This window comes from Miniopterus schreibersii (assembly GCF_964146895.1).
Source record: "Miniopterus schreibersii genome assembly, chromosome: 6".
Classification (NCBI taxonomy): Eukaryota; Metazoa; Chordata; class Mammalia; order Chiroptera; family Miniopteridae; genus Miniopterus; species Miniopterus schreibersii.
In genome coordinates this window covers 13,725,558-13,751,000 of record NC_138107.1, presented here as the reverse complement: position 1 = coordinate 13,751,000, position 25,443 = coordinate 13,725,558, and the positions used below count along the sequence as shown (strand labels likewise).

At 50.0% G+C, this 25,443-nt stretch overlaps 2 protein-coding genes across 5 annotated transcripts in view; one reads left to right on the top strand and one right to left on the bottom strand.

Moving 5' to 3' along the window:
- The first annotated feature begins 531 nt into the window (after positions 1-531).
- The window catches only part of DNPH1 (2'-deoxynucleoside 5'-phosphate N-hydrolase 1), a 33,648-nt gene continuing 8,736 nt past the window's right edge, over positions 532-25,443 (top strand). The window contains exons 1-5 of one of the 2 annotated variants that reach the window (XM_081140986.1): positions 532-749; positions 5,569-5,637; positions 5,801-5,911; positions 6,093-6,327; positions 16,361-16,381. In XM_081140986.1, the coding sequence (XP_080997112.1) occupies positions 554-749; positions 5,569-5,637; positions 5,801-5,911; positions 6,093-6,241 (525 nt within the window). In that variant the 5' untranslated portion in view covers positions 532-553 and the 3' untranslated portion in view covers positions 6,242-6,327; positions 16,361-16,381. Of the gene's footprint in view, positions 750-5,568; positions 5,638-5,800; positions 5,912-6,092; positions 6,328-16,360; positions 16,382-25,443 lie in introns of those variants that run through there. The other variant, XM_081140985.1, reaches the window with a different exon arrangement.
- Positions 6,731-25,443, bottom strand: part of CUL9 (cullin 9) — a 34,883-nt gene continuing 16,170 nt past the window's right edge. For 2 of the 3 annotated variants that reach the window (XM_081140983.1, XM_081140984.1), the window contains exons 19-41: positions 25,208-25,383; positions 24,809-24,942; positions 24,274-24,453; positions 23,982-24,091; positions 23,439-23,621; positions 23,133-23,293; positions 22,630-22,858; positions 22,362-22,551; positions 16,942-17,081; positions 16,694-16,823; positions 16,358-16,557; positions 15,672-15,922; positions 14,359-14,704; positions 10,679-10,819; positions 10,368-10,532; positions 9,974-10,137; positions 9,514-9,607; positions 8,914-8,988; positions 8,686-8,796; positions 8,412-8,529; positions 7,873-8,006; positions 7,132-7,205; positions 6,731-7,063 (exon numbers count right to left, since the gene is read on the bottom strand). In XM_081140983.1, the coding sequence (XP_080997109.1) occupies positions 6,871-7,063; positions 7,132-7,205; positions 7,873-8,006; positions 8,412-8,529; positions 8,686-8,796; positions 8,914-8,988; positions 9,514-9,607; positions 9,974-10,137; positions 10,368-10,532; positions 10,679-10,819; positions 14,359-14,704; positions 15,672-15,922; positions 16,358-16,557; positions 16,694-16,823; positions 16,942-17,081; positions 22,362-22,551; positions 22,630-22,858; positions 23,133-23,293; positions 23,439-23,621; positions 23,982-24,091; positions 24,274-24,453; positions 24,809-24,942; positions 25,208-25,383 (3,699 nt within the window). In that variant the 3' untranslated portion in view covers positions 6,731-6,870. Of the gene's footprint in view, positions 7,064-7,131; positions 7,206-7,872; positions 8,007-8,411; positions 8,530-8,685; positions 8,797-8,913; positions 8,989-9,513; positions 9,608-9,973; positions 10,138-10,367; positions 10,533-10,678; positions 10,820-14,358; positions 14,705-15,671; positions 15,923-16,357; positions 16,558-16,693; positions 16,824-16,941; positions 17,082-22,361; positions 22,859-23,132; positions 23,294-23,438; positions 23,622-23,981; positions 24,092-24,273; positions 24,454-24,808; positions 24,943-25,207; positions 25,384-25,443 lie in introns of all 3 variants that reach the window. The other variant, XM_081140982.1, reaches the window with a different exon arrangement.

The window sequence follows — 25,443 nt, the reverse complement described above, 5'->3', positions numbered from 1 at the left end:
CGGGAGGGTCCGAGCGGAGGGTCGTGCCCTCGCCAGTGTGCGCGCGGGGTCCCTCTGGCTGCTGAGTGGAGACCAGACCGTGGGGCAGGGAAGTGGGGGCCTGAGGAGACGCCCCGGGAGGTTCGGACGAGCGTGGCCGCGCTGGAGGCGGCGGGTGCATCGGAATCTGGAAATCTTCAGGCGGGACAACCGGCGGGGGCTGCGGACGGATCGGATGCAGGGCTTGAAGAAGAGTCGCGAACAACTGCGGTTTGGGGCCTGAGCTGCTAAGAGGATGGAGTTGCCTGTGGCTGAGACCGCGAAGTCTGGGGGCCAGCGGGGAGCCACGCGGGTGAGGCGGGAGGGCCGAGAGTTCCTCCGGGACCAGTTAGAGCTCAGAGGTCCAGGAGGCGGCGGGTTCCCCACACACGGTGTCGTCACCCGCCCTCCCAGCTCGTCCCCATTTCACAGGTGTGGACACTTGCGCACCAGGGCCCGGCGTAGGCTGGCTCGGGTCACGTGGCCGGGGGGGGGCCTAGCGCCCCCTGGCGCGGGACGCTGAGCGGCGGCGGGGATGGCGGCGGCCGGCGCGCAGGAGCGCGGGGAGCCAGGCCCGCCGGCAGAGCCGGGCCGTCGCGCCCTGTACTTCTGCGGGAGCATCCGCGGCGGCCGCGAGGACCGGGCGCTGTACGAGCGGATCGTGTCGCGGCTGCGGCGCTTCGGGGCCGTGCTGACCGAGCACGTGGCAGCCGCCGAGCTGGGCGAGCAGGGTGAGGCTGCAGGGGTGCGGGGCGCGGGCTGCGGGGACCGGGCGAGGCCCGGCCCCGCCCCTTCACCGAAACTGCCCTCCGGCGGGCGGTGGCCGCCCACTGCTCCGGGGCGCAGGCGGTCCGCCCGGAGCCAGCGCCCCCGCCCCCGCCTGGAGGAAAGCGGAGCCGGGACTCAGCGCGCGCGTCTGCGCGCAGCTGCGGTGAGAGCCCGGTCTCCGCGCTCAGTTACTATCTTGGCCTTTAGCTCCGTCTTGGAGAACTTTCTCCAGCTCTTTCCAGGGAAATTCGTAGGGAGGGGCAGAATGGGCGCCCCGGGAGCTGCTGGGTCTCCACGTCCGCGCTGGCCTCTTCTCCCGGAGCCGAGGTTCCGCTCATCCCCCTGCGCCTTCCCCGTGGGCGACTGGACCCCGCCGTCCGGCTCTCCACCTCCGCGCTCTGGCGCCCCCGGTCAGGCTGTTACTTATGTGCTCTGCTCTTGGCCGCTGGGTCTTTTTTTTTCTTCCCAGTTTCATTGAGCCGTAATTAACACACAGTCACTGTATAAGTTCAAGGTATACAGCTTAATGACTTGGCTATCCTATACTGTGAAAGGAGTACCACAGTGTTAACATGCATCATCACCTGATGAAAAATTTTTTTCCTTGCGATACAAACTTAGTATCTACTCTCTTACCTTTCAGATAACCATACTGAAAGGTTAAGGTTGGTGGTGCTGCGGGCAGGCTGCATAGCCATCTCGGACGGTGGATAAAGAAAATTTTAGTTTATTTGAGGAAAGGGGGTGGGGGTGGGGATATCCAAAGGGAAGGGCTACAGGGCACTGAGTCAAAGGGTATTGGGTCCATGATGGCAGCAAAAATATACTTGGGCCAGTGAAACAAGGAAGGGCATAGAAGTAACAGGAGAGCCTCTCTGAGAAGTCAGAGAAGGGGGCCCTGGAGACAGGTTCAGGGGCTAAGCCGGGGAGGAGCTGCTGCTGCCCATTGCTCCCCTGATTGCAAGTCTGGTTGGGTCCCCTGGAGGGAAGAAGGGGGAAGGACATGGCAGGCCCGGTCCTTTGTCCTGAGCATATTTATCTCTTTCTTGCTGGTGGAAATTTTAGGGGCGTTCTCAGAGGTGTCTCTCTCTGGGGGTGCTCTTCCAGGGTCATGGTCTCCGCTGATTGTTTGGTGCCAGGGCAGGGGCTCTTAGTCAATGCAACTGGGCCTGAGGCAGCCACAGCCTCACTTGTCTGGTTGGTGCCAGGGCAGGGGCTCTTAGTCAATGCAACTGGGCCTGAGGCAGCCACAGCCTCACTTGTCTGGTTTCCCCGCTTTTCTGGGCCTGGAGCTGAAACACTACCGAAGCTTAGATGTTATCTTCAGGGAGGAAATGCTCAGGGGTCTAAACTCCATGACCAGCAATTGCTGGGGGAGGAGAGGTTACCCTGGGGGGTTAAGGTTTCTTGTTTTCCTAGTTTTGCCCCTTGCTAGGCATCCCAGGCTTCCTGCCCTGGTGAGTTTCTGTACCCAAGTTTCCATACCTGGGTTCCTATACCTGGCTCATCTAACACATACAATGGTCATCATGTACATTATATCCCTAGTACTTATTTTGTAACTGGAAGTTGGTACATTTTGACCCCCTTCATCCAATTTCCCCACCTCCTGTCACCCACCTGTCATAACCACAGATCTGATCTCTTTTGCCAGTTCAGGTTTTTCTGGTTTGTTTTCTTAGATTCCACATATAAGTGAGATCATACACTATTTGTCTTTCTCTGTCTTATTTCACTTAGCATTAATGCTCTCAAAGTCCTTCCATGTTTTTCCAAATGGTGCTTTCCTTCTTTCTCATGGCTGAATAATATTCCATTGTATATATACGCCATGACTTCATCTATTCACCACCCATAGACACTTAGGTTATTTCAGTATCTTGGCTAGTGTAGGTAATGAAGCTTTGAACATGGAGTGCAGACATCTCTTTGACAGTATTTTCATTTCCTTCAGTTATATTCCCAAAAGTGGGATTGCTGGATCATATGGTGGTTCTATTTTTAATATTTTGAGGAACCTCCATACTGTTCTCCATAGTGGAAACTTACATTCCTATCAACAGATCACAACTGTTCCCTTTTCTCCACATCCTTGCCAGCACTTATTTGTCTTTTTTACGATAGCCATTCTAACAGATGTGAAGTGATATATCATTGTGGATTTTTAAATATTTTGTCTATTTTTTTATTTTACTTATTGATTTGAGAGAAAGGATGGGAAAGAGAGAAACATCGATTTGTTGTTCCACTTATTTATGCATTCATTGGTTGATTCTTGTATGTGCCCTGACAGGATCAAACCTGCCCACAACCTTGGCGTTATCAGAACAACACTCTAACCAATGGAGCTATATGGCCAGAGCTCATAGTTTTGATTTGCATTTCCCTAATGATTAGTGATGTTGAGCACCTTTTCACGTACATGTTGGCCATTCATATACCTTGTTTGGTAAAATGTCTGCTCAGGTCCTTTGCCCATTTTTAATTGGATTATTTTTCTTGCTGTTGTTTTTTTAACATACAAAGTGGGGAAAAGGTAGGCTTACAGTTGTTCATATGGGACATAATACAATAATTAATAAATAATACAAAAATAAGCTCTGGGTTTCATGTACTCACAACTGTAAACCTACTTTTTTCCCCACCCTGTATTTTGGATATTAACCCCTTATAGATACATGGTTTGCAAATATTTCTTCCCCATTCTGTAGGTTGTCTTTTTGTTTTGTTGATCATTTCTTTTGCTGTGCAGAAAGCAGCTTTTTAGTTTGATGTAGTTTATTTTTTATTTTGTTGCTTATGCCTTAGGTGTCATATCCAAAAAAACATTGCCAAGATCCAAGTCAAGGAGCTTTTTCCTGTGTTTTCATCTAGGAATTTTATCATTTCCAGTCTTACCCAAAATAAGAGTCTAATTTCATTTTTACATGTGAATATCCAGTTTTCCCAGCACCATTTATTGAATAGTCTTTTCTCTATTGAGTATTCTTGGCTCCCTTGTCAAATGTTCGTTGACTGTATATGGATGGCTTTATTTTAGGCTCTTGATTCTGTTCCATTGGTCGATGTGTCTGTTTTATGCCAGCACCTTACTGTTTTGATTGTTTTAGCTTTACAATATAGCTTGAAATCAGGAAGTGTGATGCCTCCCTATTTGTTCTTCTTTCTCAGGCTTACTTTGGCTATTTGGGGTCTTTTGTGGTTTCACATAAATTTTACGATTGTTTTTTCTACTTATTTAAGAAATACTGTAGGAATCCAGTAGGGATGACATTGACTGTGTAGATGGCTTTGGGTACCTCTGACATTTTAACAATACTAATTCTCCCAGTCCATCAGTGCGGGATAGCTTTCCATTTATTTGTGCCTTCTTCAGTTTCTTTTACCGATGTCTTATAGTTTTCAGTGTACAGAGCTTTCACCTCTCTGGTTAAATTTATTCTGAAGTATTTTATTTTTTTTATGCTATTGCAAATAGGATTGCTCTCTTTGTTTTTCAGGTAACTCATGTTAGTGCTGGGCCTTTCTTTTTTAAAAAATGTTTTTATTGATTTTTAGAGAGCGAGGAAGGGAGGGAGAGAAACATCGATGTGAGAGGGAAACATCAGTCGGCTGCCTCTGGCACACCCTCTATCGGGGATGAAGCTGGCAACCCGGGCACGTGCCCTGACCAGCAGCCCCCCGGTGCGTGGGATGATGCCTAACCGAGCCACACTGGCCAGGGTGCACTGGGTCTTTCTAAAACATGTTTTTGATCAAACTCTTCTAGTTTGAAAATTGTGCCTAAAACTGTTGTATTTCTGCTCAGAAAACTAAGTGGTTCTGCATGCCCAACTCAGGAGCAGATCCAGGATTTGTGGGACCCAATGCAGTCCTGGGAGACCTCTTTAAAAAGACAAAATCACAAAATTGCTAGGGTATTGGAAAGGCCCTGTGCAAGTGAGGGACCCTAAAGCTTAAGGTTCATTGGTTTCACAGTATGTCCACCTCTGCCTGGTGGCTCTTAAACTTTGGTGTGCTCAAATATAACCCAAGCGAGCTTGTTTAAAATGCAGATTCTCATAGAGTAGTCTGGTATGAAGCCCTAGAATCTCTTTTTAACAAGTTCTCCAGTAATTCTGCTCCTGTGCAGGTAACTGTGAGCCTTACAGTCCTAACTAACTTTTAATCAAGCTGGAATGCTGAGATCCTTACCCTCTTACCCCAGGATGCCTCTCCCACCTTGGTTCCCACTGCCTCCTGCGGTCACTCTGCATTCAGGCAGCGATTCTCAAACTTTGGTGGACATGAGAATTACTTGGAGAGCTCATGAAGAGGCTGGGCCCACTGACACCTGGGTCGTTGTCATTTTATCAAGTTCTCAGGTGATTCTGGTACCTACCAAAGCTTGAGAGCCACTCCACTAGGCTCTGGTCTAGTCTTCCTCCATCCTTCCCTTGCATGGGCCAGTCCTTGCTCCTGCCTGCCTCTTCCCCCACCCGGGATGTTCTTCTTCCTCTCCACCTCTAATCACGCTGACCCGCAGCAAGTTAGTCCTTCCCTTAACCTCATTTTTATCACTCATCTGGCCCTAATCTCACATCCCACCTTCCCCAGACTGAATTTTTCTTGTGGCTGTTTCATCTCCTCACTCCTTTTCGTGGACTTTTAATGTTGGGCAGACCCTTGGATGTCATCTGGTACATGTCCCTCCCTCCCTGTGCAGGGTGGATGTGGGGTGGCTCAGGGGTGGGGAGGACCAGGGTGGGGGTGTGGCCTTGACCAGCTTTCCCTCAATCACAGGGGAAGAGGCTGCTGGGGGTGACAGGCTCATTCATGAGCGGGACCTGGCCTGGCTGCAGCAGGCAGACTGTAAGTGGCCCTCTCCTACCTGTGAACTCCTCTGGGGTGTTAGATTCCCCGAACATGCCTGGCCTCCCCACCTAGGACTCCCTAGAGCTCCCTCCTTACCACACTCACTGCCATCTTTCTCTTATAAGCCCAGATATTGAGGCTGTCTCATGTTTCTTCCCAGTGGTTGTGGCAGAAGTGACCCAGCCATCCTTGGGTGTAGGCTATGAGCTGGGCCGGGCCGTGGCTCTCAATAAGCGAATCTTGTGCCTGTTCCGCCCACAGTCTGGTCGAGGTGAGCACTTCAAGCCCTGGATAGCCACTCCCTCCCTCCCTCCCAGCTTTCTGAGGACCCAGCCCTCAGCCCCCTTGGAGGGGGGGGCTCTGAGTACAGTGTCAACCCCCAACAAGGGCTGGGGAAGAGAGCACAGAGAAGGGAGTGTGGGAGGCACTGTCACCTTCCTCTGCCTTCCCAGTGCTTTCAGCCATGATCCGGGGAGCAGCAGATGGCTCGCGGTTCCAGGTGTGGGACTACGAAGAGGGAGAGGTGGAGGCCATGCTGGATCGATACTTTGCAGCTGATCCTCATGAGCAGGTGGCTTCCTCCCCGGACCCAACCATTTGACTTAACCCCACTTGATTATATTCTTCTGATCCCAGACTCTGCTCCAATACCGTTCCTGCCTAAAAGCCCCGATACCAAATTAAAAGGTATGATTACGATTCTAACTTGAGGCCTGTATGTGTGGTGGGCCGGGCAGGTCCTCAGTAATATCCTCTTCCTGCCCCACTTCCCTTTAAGAGTCTGTAGGCCCCCAAGACAAGGATGCTTTCTAATGCCCGCAGGCCCCTGCCAGGAACAGTCAGGAGTTTAGAGGAAGGCCCATCACGGGGGATGGCCCGTCAGGGGGCTGGCCGGCCGGCTCCCCTGATGCTGGGCTGAGGCTGGGGCAAGTGGGCCAGGTGCGGGCTGAACCATCCAGACCTTCACTGCCCTTCACAGCTTCGGTCAGATGATCAGCTTTGGGCCTCCTGAAGCCGGGAGAGTCTGGAGGTCTAACCAAAGGGGGGTGAAACGGGCCTGTGGGGAAGCTGCTAGCCTGCTTCAGAGAAGTATGTGAAAAAAGTTTATTCAGTAAACAGAAGGCGCTGCAGGTGCTGGGAACCACCCCCGCTGAGCGCCTGGGACAGTGGTCGGGTGACCTCCGGCCCCTGGCCCCGGGGCAGCTCCAGGCGCTCCCTGCGCCCCGCCCCTCAGTCATAGCCCCCCTCCTCCTCCTCCTCGTCACCGAAGAAGAAAGCATCCCGGTCCAGGTTATCGGACTCCTCGTCGTCGGTGAAGTTGTCGCTGTCCAGCTCCTCCTCAAACTCGTCCTGCTGCCACTCGGGCTCATCCTCCTCCTCGGCCTCCTCCTCCTCCGCCTCCCGCCCCGCGGAGCCCTGGGGCCTGGAGAGGGCACCATTCAGCCCCAGGATGCCTGGTGCCCCACCCCCTGTGGCTGTGCCCATACTCACTGACTGCTGGGCACGTTGGACCCTTTCGCCTCCCGGGCCTCTGACGATGGACTCTGGAGACCAACCCGGAAGTCCTGGCAGAGACGGGAGGACGTGGGAGGAGGCGAGGAGAGGCGGGGGCCTCTGCGCCCCGCGTTCCTTCCAGCAGCGTTCTCTGGGGCCTCCTAGGTGCCATGCCCCCGCAGGAATGCTCCCACCTGCTCTCCCTCACCACAGCACCTCACACACCACTGCCTGTGTGATTTAACTCAGGTGGTCCCCAGGGACAGGACATGACGTTGGGCACCCCAGCCTGTGCTTCAGGAGCTCAGTGTATGTTCATGTCTTCTCTGCCCAAGTGACTGACAGTCTGTCAGCTCCCTGAGAGCAGGACTCAGTTCAGACACAATGTCAGCATATTTCAGCTGAACAGAATCTCAGATCCTTTACTCCAGTGGACCCTAACTCCCTGGCCCCACTCCTGGGATTCTGAATCCACATCTGGGAAATATGTCTGAGAAGTTCCCCAAGTGATTCTGCTGAGCAAGGATCTGGCCAAATACCCTTGATCTGGGTTAAGTCCTTTATTTTGTAGGAAATACCAGGCAGTTAAGTGGCCAACAGAATTCAGCAGGCTGGCCTAGGAGCTGGGACACACACCCAGGTCTCAGAATATCCCTTCACCCTCGCTGCCTTTCCTTCTGGGTGCCCCCAGGGCAAGGGCTGTGCTGGATATAGGAGGTCCAGGGTGGGGCAGCCTACCTGGGTGGAATGCTGCAGGATAGCAAGCAGCCTTTCCTGGATCCGCCGGAGCAGCTCCAGGCCCATGTGGAGGCAGTCAGCCCGCAGGAGGCGCAGGGCTGAGGCCAGGTCTCTGCACTGCAGCAGGAGCTCCTCTACAGAGGGGACAGGGGACAGGGGCTCCCTCCCTTCTTCCATCCCCTTCATTCCCTCATTCAGCAAACCCCTACTGAACATCTAGCAAGTTCTACCAACATCTAGCAGGCCCAGCTCTAGACACCCATCCTCGAGAGACTTACACTCTAGTGGTGGGGACAGATCATAATCAAATAAAAGGTAAGGTGAAGACCTGTGCCCTTAGGCACTTTCAGCCTGTACTGGACACCTGCCCAGCAGAATTGGAAACGGCCTACAGTGCTGAGGCTATGACGAATGAGGAAGAGGACAGTGAAGGTGGGAAGCTGGGGTGGGGCGCTACTGAATCTGTTTGTTGGGATGGGATGCTCAGAGGGGGGAGGGGGACAGGAGAAAGGACCTAGCAGGCAGAGGGCGGGTCTCACCGAGGAGGATCTGCAGGGCATTGGTGTGCAGCTCCAGGTTCTCCGTCTGCTGCTCCACCACGTCCATTTGCTCCGTGTCTTGGTTGTAGAAGCTGTACACGCAGGCATAGGCCAGCACCTAGGAGAGCCCAAGTCAGGCTTCTCCTGGCCCAGGTGAGGCACTTGCCTCCCACATGCTTCCTCCTTGTTCCCTCCATCCAAACAGGTTAGAGGACAGCTGCGCAGCCCACCAGACCCCCTTGGCACATTCCTCCCCACCCCCACCCGCCTCAACCTTTCGAGCCTGCTCAAGTCCCCGGCAGGCATCGCTGAGGAAGGTGAAGGATTTGGGTGGGGGTACTTCGTGGATGGCAGATACTCGGTTCCACAAGTTCACAGCAAACTCCTGTGTGGAGGAAGGCAGGTCAGCCAGCACATGCGCACACATCCCCATCAGAACAGCACCCATCTGGTTCTGATCTCTGGCCCCTCCCGGCATCTACCCCCTCTCCTCCCTCCTCACCCGGGCCTGGTGATGGAAAGTACACCTCTCATTATAGTCCTGAAACCGCTTCTCTTGACGAGCTGCCTTGCTCACCTGTAAGGACACATTAAGGGGCTACTGTGCTTTGCTGGGATAATCAGCACTCATCAGACTAGCTACCATTCACAGAGGCCTTTCAACACTTTACCCAGATTTTGTCATGTAATCCTCAGAACTCTGTGAGATAGGTCGTATGGTTACCCCCTTTTACAGGTGAGAATGCTGAAGGGTGGACAAAATAAACTGACCCAAAGCCACACACTAAGTGGTGGGACCAGGCTCTGATTCAGAGTTCTTGCTCTTTGGTGCTCTGCCCTACTGCCCCAAGAATGTCCAGCCTGCCCCAGGCCTCTGTAGCCACCCGGGTGTGAGAAGTCCCACTCTGGGGCCTCTGGTCCCTGTGCATAGACCTCCCAGGACAGACCTCTGAGCACCTGTAGGCCTAAGTGGCTTCTGTCTTCTCCCCACTGAGCCACTGTCCCAACAACTTTTCGGCTGCTCTGCACACAGTGCCCAGCAGACGGGCCTGTCCTGACTGCCCTTGGGCCTCTGCCCAACTCTTGGTGCCCAGCCCCTTACCATGGCAGAGCAGTTGTAATAGTCTTTGTGATTTGGCTTCCAGGACTTGAGGCAGCGCCAGCAGAATCCATGGTTGCATTTGGCACAGGTCATGCTATGGAGGAAGCTAGCTGGTCAGAGGGCTCTTGCCTCTGGCCAGGGCCACACCAGGAAAGCCAGGGGCCTAAATATACCTCTGATGATGTCCCTGGCCCCTCCAGGGCCTTAATCTCCTAACCTTACCAGCTCCTACTGACTGCACCCTTGCTTCTAAATCCCCCATATAGTGTAGACTTAAAAGTGAGGGAAGGAACATGAGGTCCAGGAATCACCCTGGAGGGTGCCAAGAAAGGGTAAGGTTGAGTAACTGCCCTTGTTGCTCAGCTTCCGGGTAAGCACCATTGCCCCTTCTTACTACCAGGCCTCCTACCCTCTCTTGTGCCTGCTGACTCCCCCAGGGCCCAGAGTATCCCCTTCTTACTGCAGACACCCCTCGTTCTTCTCGATGGGAGTCTGACAGCTGGGACAGCGCTTAGAGATGAGCTTGGCCAGGTGCTTGCTCTGGGCCTCCACACTCATGCCATCGTAGTAGCCGCCATCATCCACCCACTGAGACATATGGCCACAGCTGGCAGGGTAGTGTGCCTAGACCAGGAGAGGAAGGTGAGGACAGTCCTGCCCTTACTGAGGGCAGCCCTCCTGCTGGTGTGGGAGGGAGAGCAGGAGGGAGGGAGGTCCCATTTGGAGGACGACCAGAGCTCAATTCCGTGGCAGATGAGAACAAGGCAGAATCTGCGTGTGTGGGGCAGGGGGCAGTGCTGAGCAGGGAGGGGTGTGGGTCCTGGCTCAGCATCAGGGCAGGGGTGGGCACCCACCTCAGGGAAGCTACAGTTGAAGCAGGAGGCCCAGCCACACTTAGAGCAGGTGGTACCGCAGCCCAGGCCCTGGCGGCACAGGATGCGGTCACAGCCCTGGGGGTTGGTGCACCAGGTCAGGTTGGAGCAGCTCTCCACATAGCCACGCAGGAGGGCCTTCTCATACTGTGGGGACACAGGTGCCACCTGGTGAGGGCATGGCTCTCCAGGATGCCATAGCTCCAGGACCCCCAGCACCCCGCAAGTCAGCCCATTCCCTGGGGTCTGCCCCTCTGGCTGTGCACCGGAGCCGCTCTCAGAGGAGGGTGTACCTTGGAGATGACCTCTGGTGAGGAGACAATGGCACGAATGAAGGCTCCCGTGGGCTGGGCAGGGCAGTCAGCAATGGGGCAGGTGCAATTCATCACAAGGTTCTGCTCGATTCGAGTTGTCAGATACTCATTCCAGCAAGACTGGGAGGGAAAGGAGGGGTTGCTCAGGAACAGGGTGGGAGCAGCACAAGGAGCCAGTGTCCTGGTCACTCATCTAGCACCTCTCCTCCATGATGCAGAAGGCCAGAGATAAGCCTGCCTCAAAACTGACCCTAATCTTTCTGGCTTCCATTGATTTTCCTGGGATTGGCCCAAATTACAGTTGTCTCTGAGGACATGTGGGCCAGGAGAACAGCCTAATTATAATTACTGTTGGGATGAGCATGGAGGGGGTGGGTAAAGAGAATTTAAAAAAGATTCAAGTTCTAAGAAAGAACTGGAGAGAGCAAAAAGGTCAGAGAGGAAGGAGGCCAGAGAGGTGGGTCCCCTTCCCCACTGGGTGGCCTCAGACACTGAAAACATAGCTGTCGCCTCTCCTGGCTCCATTTGTTCACCTCAATGCCCGTCTGGAGGCTCTGTCCTCCCAGACTCAGCTCTTCTCCACAAAACAGACTTGCCCACTGCATCTCCCAAATCCTGATAAACGGCACTCGGCTCCCTTCCAGTCCCAGGGTCAGAACCCTCAGATCTCTTGAATCCTTGTGTTGCACCCATGTCACTGCCTCACCCTAAACCAGGCCAATGTCCTCTCCTAAACTGCTGCAGGAGCTGGTCCCCATAAACCTTCCCACCCTGTCTCTCCCCATCAAATCCACTTGGTTTATGCATGATCAGCAGCCTGAGCCTCCTAAAATACTCCACTAACAACCCCTTCCCTCACACTGCCAACAGCTTAGCTTTCCAAAACGATGCATCTGACCCCTAGGAGAGGACCTGTATCTGTGGTACCAAAGCTCCAGGATAAATGGGAAGCAGTGTACTGACTATTTTACTGAGAGGAAAGTACTAAACAAAAACAAAACAAACTCCTTTTTATATAGTGAAAGAAACCCAGATAAATTAGGGAGCTGAATGCAAAATTTCTGTATTTCCAAGATAAAACAGAGGCAATGTCTCCAAATTCAGACGGCTCACTTTCAGACACAGAGGCAGCAGGATCCCTTGCAGCCACAGAGGACAGCCTGGCTGACGTCTCACTGCCCTTGGGAGCCCCTCTGTTCTGGGCTGGCTTTTAGCTCATGCTGTCCCTGTTGCCCAGCCCAACTGGAACTGGGTCTTGGGCGCTCTGACAATCCCACCTGCCATTCCAGGCTTACCCTGGGAAGCCACCTCCAACTGCTCCAGACCCCAGGGTTTCCCTGCCCTGAGTCCTCCTGCACTTCATTTGTGACATTCTGCTGTGACTTATTCATAGGCTCCTCCTCAGCTGGGACTTCATCACCCTGTTCTCAGTGGCATTTTCAGGCTCCTCGTCTCCACATAGGTATGGGGTGAGGGTGCCCCAAGTTCAATGCCCTGGGCCTGCTTCTCTCCCCCTGGGTGATACCAACCAGGCCTCTCTACTGAATTCTAAATTTGAAAACCTACTGTCCACCTGCCAGTCCCACACAGGTCTCCAACAAGCAGCTCAAACTTCATGGACACAAAAGTCTTCATTTCCCCCTCAAAAACCTGTTCTCTTTCCCCAGTCCCAGGCCCGACATTTCTCCCAACTCAGTGCAAAATGACACATCCTATCCACCTAGATGCTCAGGTCAAAAACCCAGGAATCCTTCTCCTCCTAAATTCCCTTGTTCTAAGCCCCCACTTCCACTCCCCATGCCCTTCCTGTTCTACCTCCAAACACAGCCCAACCCATCCACTCCTCTCTTCCCCTCTGTCCCTAGGCCAAACAACCACCTTCTCTTGCCTGTTTGTACAAGTTTCCCAATGGGTCTCTGCTTCCACTCTTGCTTTGTCCAAGCTTTTTCTCCACAAAGTGATCCTTTCAAAAATATCAATCAGATCAAACCATTCCCCCGCTTAAACCCACCATGGCTTCCCCTATAGTAAAACCCACTGTGTGCCAATCCCACCCTATCAGGCCCTGTGCACCTGCCAAACCTCCTTTCCTACCACTGTCGCATCGCTTCACCACACTTCCGTCAGCCACACTCTTCCCCAGAGATCCATCTCCTCAGACTGGCCTTCCCCAACCTCCCCAGTCCAGTTTCTGACAAGGGCCTCAGCCCACTTCTAACCCTAGTCACTTCCAACAGCATGACCCCACTGTAGTCTCTTCCCTGTGCTTATCCTAAGAGCGAGGAGGGAGGGACCTGGATGAGACTGCCCAAAGCCAATCCTGACCCTGGGCAAACTCCTTCTCCTCCCTGTGCCTCCATCTGCGGTCTGTGAAAGGGGATCACAAATCCCTGCTTCACAAACTAGGATGGGAACCAAGCAAGAGAATGCATGTGAGCACAAAGGCCCTAAGTGAGTCCCGTGACTATTAGCTGTTATTACCAGCCCTTGGGTCACTTCTTGCTTGGATTTTCCCACTTCCTCATTCAGCACCCAGGGCTATGCACACAGTAAATCCATGACAAATATTAGTTGAATTAAAAAAATGGAAGTGCCAAGGAAGTCAGTAAGAACCTGGAAAAAAAGGAGCATAGGCACCTATGTGAGAAGAGTAACCTGAAGCCGAGAAAAGGGAAGGAGAAAAGGTACTGACACGAGCAATGCACCTGTCCCAGATCACATACCACTGGAGACGCTGTTTAGAGAGGCAGCGACAATTCCTGGCAACAAGGGCACTCATCATGTTAAGCTAATGTATGTGGGCTTGGTCCCCCGTGCTAAGAGCTGGGAGGTAGGGAGTATCAGACCCTCAGCATGGAAGTTCCCGGCGCCTCAGCCCCTCCTCCCTGCCTCTGAAGACTAAGTACCCACTCCCCAACCTCTGGCCTTCTCTGCGTCAGCCTGACAGCAGCAAACTGCCTTCCCCCAATTCCCTTCTACTTCTATGCTATCTTCTGGTTTATACCACTTATTTTTATTTTTGTATTAAATGAGAGTACATACCAGGGTGGGGCAAAAGCAGGTTTATAGTTGTGAGTACATGAAACAGTTTATTCCTGTATTATTATTTATTATTTTCCATATGAACTGTAAACCTACTTTTGCCCCACCCATATAAAAGAAGTGATGATATTCTAAGATAGAGAGACTTGAATGGTGAAAAGGAAACCATAAACCATCACCAGTTTAATAACGCTTCTCATTGACAAAGTGCCTTAATGTGTATTGTGTGTGTGACCTGCATGTGTGAGAGGTGTGTGTGTAGTTGTTCTCAAATTCAGAATCACCCGAGGAGCATTTAAAGCTCCATATACCTGGGTTTCCCCTGCAGAGATTCTGATTTAATTGCCCTGGGGTATAGCATGAGCATCCGGAACTTTAGAAGCTCCCAGCGATTATAATATGCAGCCAAGTTTAAGAGCCACTGATGCATATCAATGGATCCTAACAAGCATCCTTCAGAATGTCAAGGCAGATGATAAAACTAGTTTAAGAGGGACTAAGAGACTTGTCCCACACTCCCGGCGTAGGCAATGGCAGTGCTGAGGCTAGAACCAATAGTTGCCAAGGAACTGCAATCGAGTAGAAAGCCAGGGCAGGAGAGAGCTGGTGGGGCTCACCTTGCAGCAGTAGTGCATACAGCAGAGAGAGGGCAAGTCGTCATCGGGCTTCAGGGGGCTGACACACACAGGGCAGTGGTCAGGGCGTGTAGGGACAGCCTCGGCCTGGGGGACCCACAGCCCAGCTGCCAGCAGCAGTGGCTGGGGGTTATCACTGTAGCTCTGCAGCAGCTGTTCAGCACCCCAATGGGAATAAGCCAACAGGTGCTGAGCCACATCTGGCTCCAGGTTCAGCATCTCCTGCACCTGCCGCACGGTCTGCTCCATCAACCCTTCTACCTCCTGAGGGCTCATGGTGCGGCCTGCAGGAAGCTGAAGAGATGCCAGGGCGGCCACAGCTTCTGGGCTTGGGGGCAGAGAAGAGTCAGTGGTCAGTCTCCTGGCCCTGCTTACGCAAGCTACTAACTCAACCCCACCTGTTCCCCGGCTCCCCGCTTGCATACCCCTGCTCATGCTTGTTTAACTAGCCTGAGAATAACCCCACAAACCAAAGTCACAGCAGGGTCCTCCACAGAAGCATCTGTAGGTACAGGGGTTGGGCTGGCTGTTGCAATAACTGTGGGCACTACAGGAATCTAGTGGGCAGGCGTCAGGATGCTAACTGACCTACAGTCTCACTGTAGGTCCTGCCCAAAATGCTACCAGCATGTCTGGTGAGAAAGAGTGTGGTCTGTGGACCAGCAGCACAGGTGTGAGAGGCAGCTCTGCTGAATCCGGATCTGCATTTTAACAGGATTGCAAAGTGATGTGTACGCGTGTGAAAGTTGGAGAAAGGTTACTCCAGAAAATTCACTTTACACTTAATGCATGTAACAGGCATCGAAGCGATGCCATAAAAACTTCTGGTGCACTGGATCAGATGTAAAAAGTTTTAGCTAATTAGGGGACAGCTATGGCAAATTCCTCTGTAGAACAGGCTTCCCATAAACTAGTTTGTACATTTCACTGAGCAGAGTACACAGTTAGCACTCCATACATACTGCGTATTTGCTTAGAATGAGAGACATACATAAAGGAGCTTACATGTCTGGGTCCCTTGCTAAGGGCTAACTCTAGGAGGATGGGGACAGCAAGGCCCTTGATTAGAAGGAAAGGAAGGGGGTGGCGCCACTGGGAGGAGGAATGAGTATGATCGAATTGGGGAAATTCGAGGAAAGGGAAAATGGGGTTAGGCAAAGAAAGAAATGAAGGGCTTTTCCATAAGGAAGTCGAGCCCCTCCCAAGTTACTGAGGTGCCATCTGTCACGGGTAGCCCATCGCTCTCTACTGGTTTGGAGCCCCTGCAGCAGGGGGCTGTGGCTGTGGGTGGTTACCTAGGTTTGGAGGTCTCGGTGGTTTGGTTGCTGCAGAAGGGGATCTCCGCCTGACCCCAGCAGGGCCCCATGGGCTCTGGGGTGGCATACATCAGGATGTGGGGCCAGTCATCACGCTGTTTCACATAGCCCTGTCCCAGGAGGTGCAGGATACAAGAGAAAACATCTGTACTGGTACAGGCTACTCCTCCCGCAACAGTGCGTCCCAGGCTCCCGGGAGGATTTGGACCCTTCTGCCAGGCTTCCAGCACCTGGACGGGAGGAGAGGAAATAGGCAGGCCACTGTTACCTAGAGGAGCCAGCTGCCTAGGTTCGATGCCCAGCTGTGCCACTTACTAGCTGTGTGACTACAGATAAGTTACTAACTCTCTCATGCCTCATTTTTTTAATCTGTCAAATGGGAATGATAGTAATAATAATACCACCTATTGCACAGAATTGTTGTGTGGATTAAATGACTTAATAATGCAAACTCTTAGATTTAGGACCTGGACAGGGTAAACACTCACGTCTTGTCTCTAGCTTCAGTCTACCTGCCCTGTCAGGAACAGAAAACCCAGACAGAAATGTCACCCTACAAGGTCTCATACTGAGAGTCCCTTCCCTGTGGTGACCCCTGGCTCTCACCTCCAATCCCAGGCATAGCTCCCTCCCTCCCCTCACTTTACATACCCCCCTCTGCCTACCAGGCAAACCAGCTGATCAATGTGGAGGCCCTTCTCCCCATGGGCTTTGAGAATACGGACAAGAAGACAGCTCAAGAGGTTTCTCTTCTGTTCCAGGGTTCGGCCCTCATCCTTCTCTACATCCAGGTACTTCTGGGGAGGTATCAGCCACAGGGCCTCCCCACAGGGCTGGGCCCGAGGCTCACGAACCCGCAGCACACCTGGAACTCACTTCCAGTTAGTACCCGAGGAAGGGGAGGGACAGAAAGGGGACCCCATTCTCATTCCCTACTACACTACCCAGCCCTGGGAGCCCCACCTGCTATGAAGAGTCTTGGGCCAGCCCCACTGACCTACCCCCATGTGGAAAGTCTTGTCCCTCATGCAGGGTCAAAGGGCCATTCTCAGAGGTGAGGGGCAGGAGTGCCTGGAGCAGTAGCTGTGGGGTGAGGTCAGAATTCTTCAGCAAGGTTTCTACTGACACCTCCTGGTGAGGAGAAACAGGGCGGGTCAGAAGTGGGCGGAAAGAATGGGAGGAACAGAGTTTAGGAGAGCAGTGGTAGACGAGAGGAAGCGAAGACAGAGAGGCTGAGAAGCTGAGACACCTCCATCTGATTGAAATTCAACAGCAGCCACATCTGCACGGTGGACACATGAAGGGTCTGGTCCCCACACTGCAGTTCAGCCCGGCCCAGCCACGTCCACTGCAGTCGCCGATGTGGTCCCCGGACTGGATGGTTCTGACCTGGACAAGTGTCGAGGAGAAGGGTGGCGACAAAGAATGGGGGAAACAGGAGTTAGGCGTTGAGGTGAAGGTGGTGTGCTATTAGTTAAGGATTGCTCCTGCTAGTCTCTCGCTCTGGCATTTACAGCTTCTAAAGCGTAGCGTCTTCTGTGATGCCTCCCTGACAAGCCACAGGTATCTGGAACCCACCCTGTGCCCAGCCCTGCGTCAGACAGGCTCCACAGAAGAAGCACCAGAGACCTGGGTTTTGCCCATAAGGAGCTGACAAGTTATACAGACTCATGAGGCTGGGTCTCTTCCTCGTCGTGTGTCCCAGCTCAGTCAAGGTGAGCCTGGGATGTTTGCTCATACTAGAAAGCAAGGCCGCTGTGAAAGGGGGAGAGTACCAAAAGGAGCCAACCTGAGAGGTGCTCTCTGGCCAAAGATGGGACAATTTGAACATTAAAAAAAATAATACCTGTGATAGACTGAAACACATGAATTCCTTTTTTAAATCCATGAATTCACAATGATGATATATTTTTAGAAGACCTCATTGGTCATCTTTGGAGGATGCTAGAGAACCAACACATTATTTTGAAAACTGGTTCAAAATAAAGGGGAGGAGGAAAAAAGCGAGCTTTTCCTGTACTTTAAGGCAACTAAAAAGCTGATGAGAAAAGTTTCTCTTTATAAAAAGCATTCCAGCTAATACATGAAGAAGAAATGATAAGAGTAGAATATCACTAGTTCGTAACCCCTAATGAGATGATAGACCTATGCCATAATGAATGACTGTCCAGTGAAAAGCTGGTGGGAGACCGTATGTAACGTGTACATCAGACTAACAACACTGACACCCACTGATCCACCCTAACAACACAGAAAGACAGCCGGAGTTAACACGCTGCCAGGGAGAAGCATGCAATACCACCTATGGAGTGTTCCTGCCCAAGAAATCAAATCCAAATCTGAATGAGCTACTATAGCTGATTATCAGTTTTCAGGAAATAAAGGAGGCGAAGGAGCATGCTAGCGGTCACCACGTGGATACAATCAGCAAAATCCAGCCTGTCAACAACTCTATTTGGCAAACAACCCAGTTTCCTCCACAAACAATCGCAAAAGGGGTAAGGGAAAAAAAGGGAGACAGGAATCCGTAGATTGAGGGAGATGGAAAATAGAACCAAATCAAATGCAATGTATGGGCTTTGTTTGGATCCTCAATAAACAAAAAAACACACCTAATTTTATTATTATTTTTAATCCTCACCCGAATATATTTTTTCCATTGCTTTTTCAGAGTGGAAGGGGGCAGGGGAGAGACAGAGAAACACTGATGTGAGAGAGACACATCAATTGGTTGCCTCCTGCACACACCCCGACCAGGGCTGGAGAGGGAGCCTGCAACCAAAGCAGGTGCCCTTGGCTGGAACTGAACCCAGGACCCTTCAGTCCGCGGGCCAATGCTCTAACCACTGAACCAAACCGGCTAGGGCAACGCCTAATTTTAAAAATTCCAGACAATTAGGGAAACATGAACCCTAAATGTATATTTGATGATATTAGGAATTGTTAACTTAAAGATTTGACAACTGTAGTGTCCTTGCCTTTAAAAGGAGAGTCCTTATCTTTTCAATTTCGAGGCTGGGTAAGTGGGTGGGGATAGACATGAAACAAGATTGGCCATGAACTGATTTATGTTGCTACACTGGAGTTTATTCTGTCTACTTTTGTGTATGTCTTAAATTTATCATAATGAAAAGATCTTTTAAATGAGGCTGAAAATAAACCATTCTCCAACAAAAAAATTATAGTTTTCTACCAATACTCCCTCAACGAGGAAACTTCTAAAGGACAGACTTTAGGGGAAAAAATGAACTCGAAAAGAAGGATCAGGATGCAAAAGGAATGGTGACTAAAGCAGCTGGTATGCTGGCAAATCTAAACATCAACTGAATAAAACAATAATAATAATGCCTAAAAATAGATAATTCTAAAATACTGAACAACAGTAACAGCAAGATCTGGAATTAAGATTTTTTCTATGGTCCTTTTATTATTCAAGAATGTGGGAAGTGATATTAACAAATCAAACATATAGGTTAAAAATATAAGAGTAATCAACTATAGAAATAGAATGCACAACTTCCAGAACAGATATAAACAAAAAAAGGAGTTTTTAAAAAATCAATCGAAAAGGAAAAAAAAAATCACAAAAAACTCAGCATAGAATCAGATCTATAAAGGTGTTCAATCTATTCTTTTAACTATATGTGTTTTATATACAGGGGTTGGGCAAAGTAGACTTACAATTGTAATACAAATAAGTATTACAATAATTAATACAAGAATAAACTGTTCCATGTACTTACAATGGTGAACCTACTTTTGCCAACCCCCATATTCTGTTGTGTATATGAAATTACTAAAATTTTAAAATATAAAAAGGATAAACTAAAACACAAAAGAAGTTAGAAATAAAACCCAATATATGGTTACTCATAGTAATTATAAATAGGCTAAAATCAACAACTCAAAAAGAGAGATTATGAGTCGAATAAAAAACAAATTCTAGGTATTTACAAAACACATGTCTAAAATATAAGAGCATAGAAAAGTTGAAAGTAAAATGATACTGCAGGAAATTCTGATGAGAGTAGAATATTGGCATGGTTTTAAAGTATCTCCCCCAACAGACTGCTTATTAATAGTAGCAAGGGGGGAATATATTAACTATACAGTGAAGAAATCAACTAATCTCTTGCCCAGGCTATCAAAATTAACATCCCAAAAGGAGGACAGGTGGAAATTGTGTGCTTACAAATGTGATACCCTGAGAAGCATATAATGTCACTTACTTAGTATTCTGGCCAGGGATGCATAACCTAAATCTAATCATGAGGAACTATCATACAAATTTAAAATGAGAAACTATTTAGAAAACTTAAAAGGACTGTATTATCCAAAAATATCATTGCCATAAAGGACAAAGAAAGGTTTAGGAATTGTTCCAGATTAAAGGAGTCTAAAAAAAAAAAGAGAGAAAAAGACACATGGAATCCATTGACAAAATTGGAATATGGAAAGAAGATTAAAGTATTATCCCAATGTCAAATTTTTGAAATTGATAAGTGAATTATGGTTATGTAAGAGAATACCTTTATTCTTAGGAAATATATACTCTTAGGACATATATATTAAAGTATTTATGGGCAAAAGACCAGCATATGTGCAATTTACTCTCATATATATATATATGTATATACATATATATCACACACACCCATATATGGGCATATACATACATATATGTGTGTGTATGCCCATATATGTGTGTGTATGTGTGTGTATATGTGCATGCATGCACATACAGGTATACGCATGCATAAATACAAGGTTATATGTGCACACATATACACACATTTCTATATGCGCATATATACACAAAGAGCAAATGATAAAAGCAAAATGGGCAAAATGTTAACAAAGGGTAAATTTGAATACAGTATGTGGGTGTTCTCTGTAATAATCTTATAATTTTTCTGTAAACTAGAAATTATTTCCAAATAAAAAATTTTTAAGTAGAAAGGTAACTAAGATGTACACTTAAAATGGTTAAAAAGACAAATTTTATGTGATGCATATTTTGTCACAATAAAAGAGACCTAAAAGAATGATCAATCCAAACAAAAAGTAAAAGGATAGAAAAAGATGTACCAGAAAGATAGTAACCAACAAAAGCTGGCATTATTAGTACTGGATAAAAACAGACTTTAAGAACTTTACTAGAAAGAAGTTCACTCCATAATAATAAGGTTCCATTAACCATGAAGATTCTAAGCCTGCACAGTCCATTGTGACAGCCAGTAGCCACATGTGGCTACTTAAATTTAAACTGGTTAAAAAGTAAATAAAATTAAATAATCAGTGCCCCAGCCAAACCACAGTCACATTTCAAGTACTCAACAGCGACAAATGTCTATCATATTGAATAGTGCAGAACTTTTCCATCACTGCAGAAAGTTCTATTAGCGGCACTGTTAAATAATTCTAAAGTTGTATGTCAAAATCCATAAAGCAAAATTTACATATTTAGTTTAAAAATTCACTACCATAATAGATTAGAGCACACCTCTCTCAGTAATAGATCAAGTAGACAAAAATAAGTAAGGTTACAGAATATCTGAACAATACAATTAACAAGGTCAGTTGAGTGGAGTATGTGTAATCTTGTAGCCAGCAGCTGAAAAACACATTCTTCTTAATCACACATGGAACACTTATAAAATCTGACCATCTACCTGGCCATAAAGGAAGTTTCAATAACTGGCAAAGATTCAGCATCAGTGAAACCGTGGTCTTCGGCCACAATGGAACGAAGGTTGAAATCGCAAACAGAAAGAGTACTGCACAAACAAAACAAACGAAACAAACAAAACTCTGCCTGGAACTTTTAAAATCTACTCCTGGAAAACTAGTAAATCAAAGAAAAAATAATACTGAAAGTTAGAAAATTCTATGACCTAAACAATAAAAATACGTTATAAAAACTTGTTCCACATCCCAAACGTCCATCAGCAGCAGAAGGGGTAAATGCCTTCCTACAAAGGAGTAGGACTCAGCGGTACAAAAGAACAAAGTAATGATACAACTGACAACCTGGATCACTCCCACACACATTAAGCTGAGTGAAGGAAATTAGATTCAGCAGAATATATACTCTCTGATTCCAATTATATGATGTTCAAATACAGGCAAAAATCTACGGTAACAAAGGGAAGAACAACGGTTCTTCTTGGAAGAAGATTCTGACTAGAAGACATGAAGGAGGAAGCTTTCTAGGTGCTGGAAGTTTTCTGCATCTTGATCTGGGGGGTGGTTAAGGGAATGCATATGGATATAAAATTCACTAAGTCATAATTAAGATGTGTGCACTCTACTGAATACTAATTATATCTTAATAAAAAATTTTAAAAACCCCAAAATCTTAGAATGCAGCTAAGTCAATATTGAGAAGGAGATAAATAGCCTTAAGTACCTTTACTTAAAAAGAAGTCTGAAAAGACTAAGCATGCAACTTGAAGTTAGAAAAATAGAACCAATTCATACAAAGTTGAAGGAAATGATGAGAAATTAATGAAAATCTAACCCACCCTTCTTCGCCCTTCCCTAGGAGACTGCTGTCCCTCGAGACTGTTTCTTCATATCTATGCATTCCTGTCCAAAGGTCCTCTCCTCTTCCTTTCCTGCCACCCCGGATCTCACCCCCGTCTCCAACTGCCTGTCCCCGTCTCTCACTCTGGCTGTAGAAACTGGAGAAGCGGTCAAGGGCATCACAGAGTTCTGTGGGCAGGCACTTTCTAGGATGGTGCAGGTAGCAGAGTGGGGAGACCGGCCAGCAGCGTGGTGACAGGACCAGTATAGAAACTGTCGGACTTGGGTCTTCAAAAAATAGTTCTTTCCCAGCCTCCTCTTCCTCCTCTTCCTCCTGAGACAGAAGGATTTCAGGGCGCTTGCCTCCCTTCTCCCACCTCCCATTCCCCCTGCTCTTTTCCCCTGCTCTTACCTCCTCCCCTTCCAGGCCCTGCTCTTCCTCATCCTCCTGCTCCAAGAGCAGCCTGTCGAGCCGCTGGAGCTGGAAGAGATGAAACTGGCGCTGCAGCCGCTCGGAGGTGCTCAGGCTCTGCAGCATCTGCTGGGGGAGGCGGTTGGGGAAGCAGGAACCGATCTGCTCCAGCACGGCCCCCTCCAGCCAACTGGAGCCCAGGCTCAGGAGACGGTCCGCCATGTAGTGCCTGCAGCACACACAGCCAGGCCTGGCCTCAGTGTGGCACTCGGCAGGGCGCCGGCCTCCCACTCCAGAACGTAGGTCCCTCTGTTGCAGCCAACCTGGGTCACAGCCCTATCTCCCCTCTTCCTTCCCATTCCCTTCCCACCAATGCCACGGCATCTCTGGATCTTAATCTCTCCTCCCCACTGCATCCTCCTGTGTCCTCTTCCTAAGACTCAAATCTTCACCCTCTCTAGACTCTAGGCCTCCCATCACCTGCTTTGCAGACCTTCACTCACTGGTAGAAGTGTTCAAAAGTAGTGGCCAGCTCCAGGCCAGAAAGGACCATGATGGGCTCCAGGTGGCGCTGAAGTTGTCCCAGCATGTCTGCTCCAGGGGCTGTGCCAATCAGGCAGCCCTGAATCTGCTGGTCGATGTGCCTGGCAAACTGCTCACTCATCTGGGGCAATGGAAAGGGGACCGGTGAACCACGAAAAGGGAGTGGAGGAGAGTGGGGAGTGAAAGGAGATGAAAGGGCAGAGAGAGAGAGATGAGCCTTGGCATGAGCTTACAGCCCTGCTGACTGGGAGTCTGGTGGTACTCACGTGAGCAGCAGTGAGGAAGGACTGTTGCAGCAAAGCGCCGGAGAAACCACTGTGCAGGGCCAGCGTGAAGGCTGCCCGAGGCCCAAAGAGCTCTGAGCCTGCTCTCTGCAAGTGCTCATAGAGTGCACAGTAACGGGGCACAAAGTCTGGGTCCCTCCAGGCTGCAGCCAGGAACCTGCTGACCTGAGGAGAAAAAGCAAGAAATATAAAAGGAAAGTCCCAGCCCTGGCTGGTGTAGCTCTGTGGTTAGAGTATCGGCCTGTGCACCAAAGGGTGCGGTTTGATTCCTGGTAAAGGGCACATACCTAGGTTGAGGGTTCAATTCCCCAGCCCCCCTCGGGGCATGTGCTGGAGGCAACCAATAGATATGTCTCTCTCACATGGATGTTTCTGTCCCCCTGCCTTGCCTCCCCTTCCACTCTCTCTAAAAATCAATGGAAAAAATATCTTCGGGTAAGGATTAACAAAAAAAAAGGAAAGTCCCAGTATTCGGCCAGCCTAACAGACCACCCCTTCCTCCGAGTTCAGCTTCCTTCTGCGCACCTGTTCCTGCACCACACTTAGCCAGCACTGAGTTATGTTCCTCAGGCTACTGCTTGGAAGAACTGGTGAAGGTCCGGGGCTCCGATCCTGACGCTTACTGTTCTTGCTGACTGTGGAGACAGGACAAAGCAAGGAGTTTCATCTCAGCCCCCGGGTATGTCCCGGGGTCTTGGATACTGACCCTGGGAAATGCCCATAACAAAGCAGCAAGGAAGAGCAAAACCCAGGAGGGGAGGAGCCAAATAATACCACTGCCCAGATTCTCAGCTCCACTGCCACGGCTGGGACTTACAGGGCTTAGCAGACGGCTCAGGAGAAAGCCCAGGAGGAGGCTCCACATGCACCAGCAAGTGGCAAAGGCGACGAACTCGAGAGGCAAAGGATGCTGCTCGACTCAGGGGGTTCCGAGAGCTCTCCCTCTGCTCTAAGTACTGACCCAGGAGCCATCCCAGGGAGCTCACGCCTTCCGCGTCTAAAAGATAGGTCAGAACAGGTCTCCATGGGAAATGGGGGAACGGACAGCCCAGGAGGAGAGAGGAGCAATTGTACAAAAAGGTTTGGAGGGACACCACAACCATAGCCCCCCTCCCACCGAGGCCTGCTTCAGCTCGGTCTGGGGACATGGTAACAGGCTGGGGGTGAGGTGGAGGGAAGACTCAAATACCAGAGTCTCAGGGAGGAATTTCTGGAGGAAGGAAAGGAACACTGGGGTGACAGGCCTTCAGGGGTAAAGACAGGAACCAAGAGAACCAAGAGCATTAACCCAGACAGTCCCTGGGAATAGTGACAAGGAGCTGGTTAGTGGGGCCAGGGGTCGGGATGGTTACCGGGGGAGGTGATATTCTGCACCAGGGGGCTGACCAGGGCCTCCCAGCAGGTCTTGCCCAGCGCCTGGGCAGCCTCATCATCAGGGAGGAAGCGATCCGCAAAATTCTGCTCGTGGCGCAAAACCTTGTTCAGTCTGGGGATAAATAGTGTGTGGTCCAGGGCCAAAGGCACAGATTCCCTGGAGTGCAGTCAACTCCTACTCACCCCAGGCTCGGCCCCTCCCCTAGCTCTTCCCTAGCAGCACATCCTTCTCACCTGTATGTTCACTCTCCCCTCATGCCCTGGCCCAATGCTTTACCTTTCAGACTCCCTCAGGAGCATATCCCCTTTACAGTGTCCTGCTCCCTTAACCACCTCCCCTCCTGCCTTCAACCCTGCCCACTTCCTGCATCACCCACCTGGGACAGAGCTGGAGGAGGCGCTTGCGGTCCTCCGCTATGTCCCGGCTCCAGGCTTGTGCCTGAATTGTGTAGAAGAGACATGTGCGGCGACATAGCTGCTCTTGGAATAGTGGCCAGAAAGTGGGCTTGGGGCCCAGGACCTCCACACCCCGAACTCGGGTGTCGATGCCGCCCTGTAACATGCACAGACTTATCTGTCACCTAAGCCACCACTCCCAAAGCCTGGCCTCACA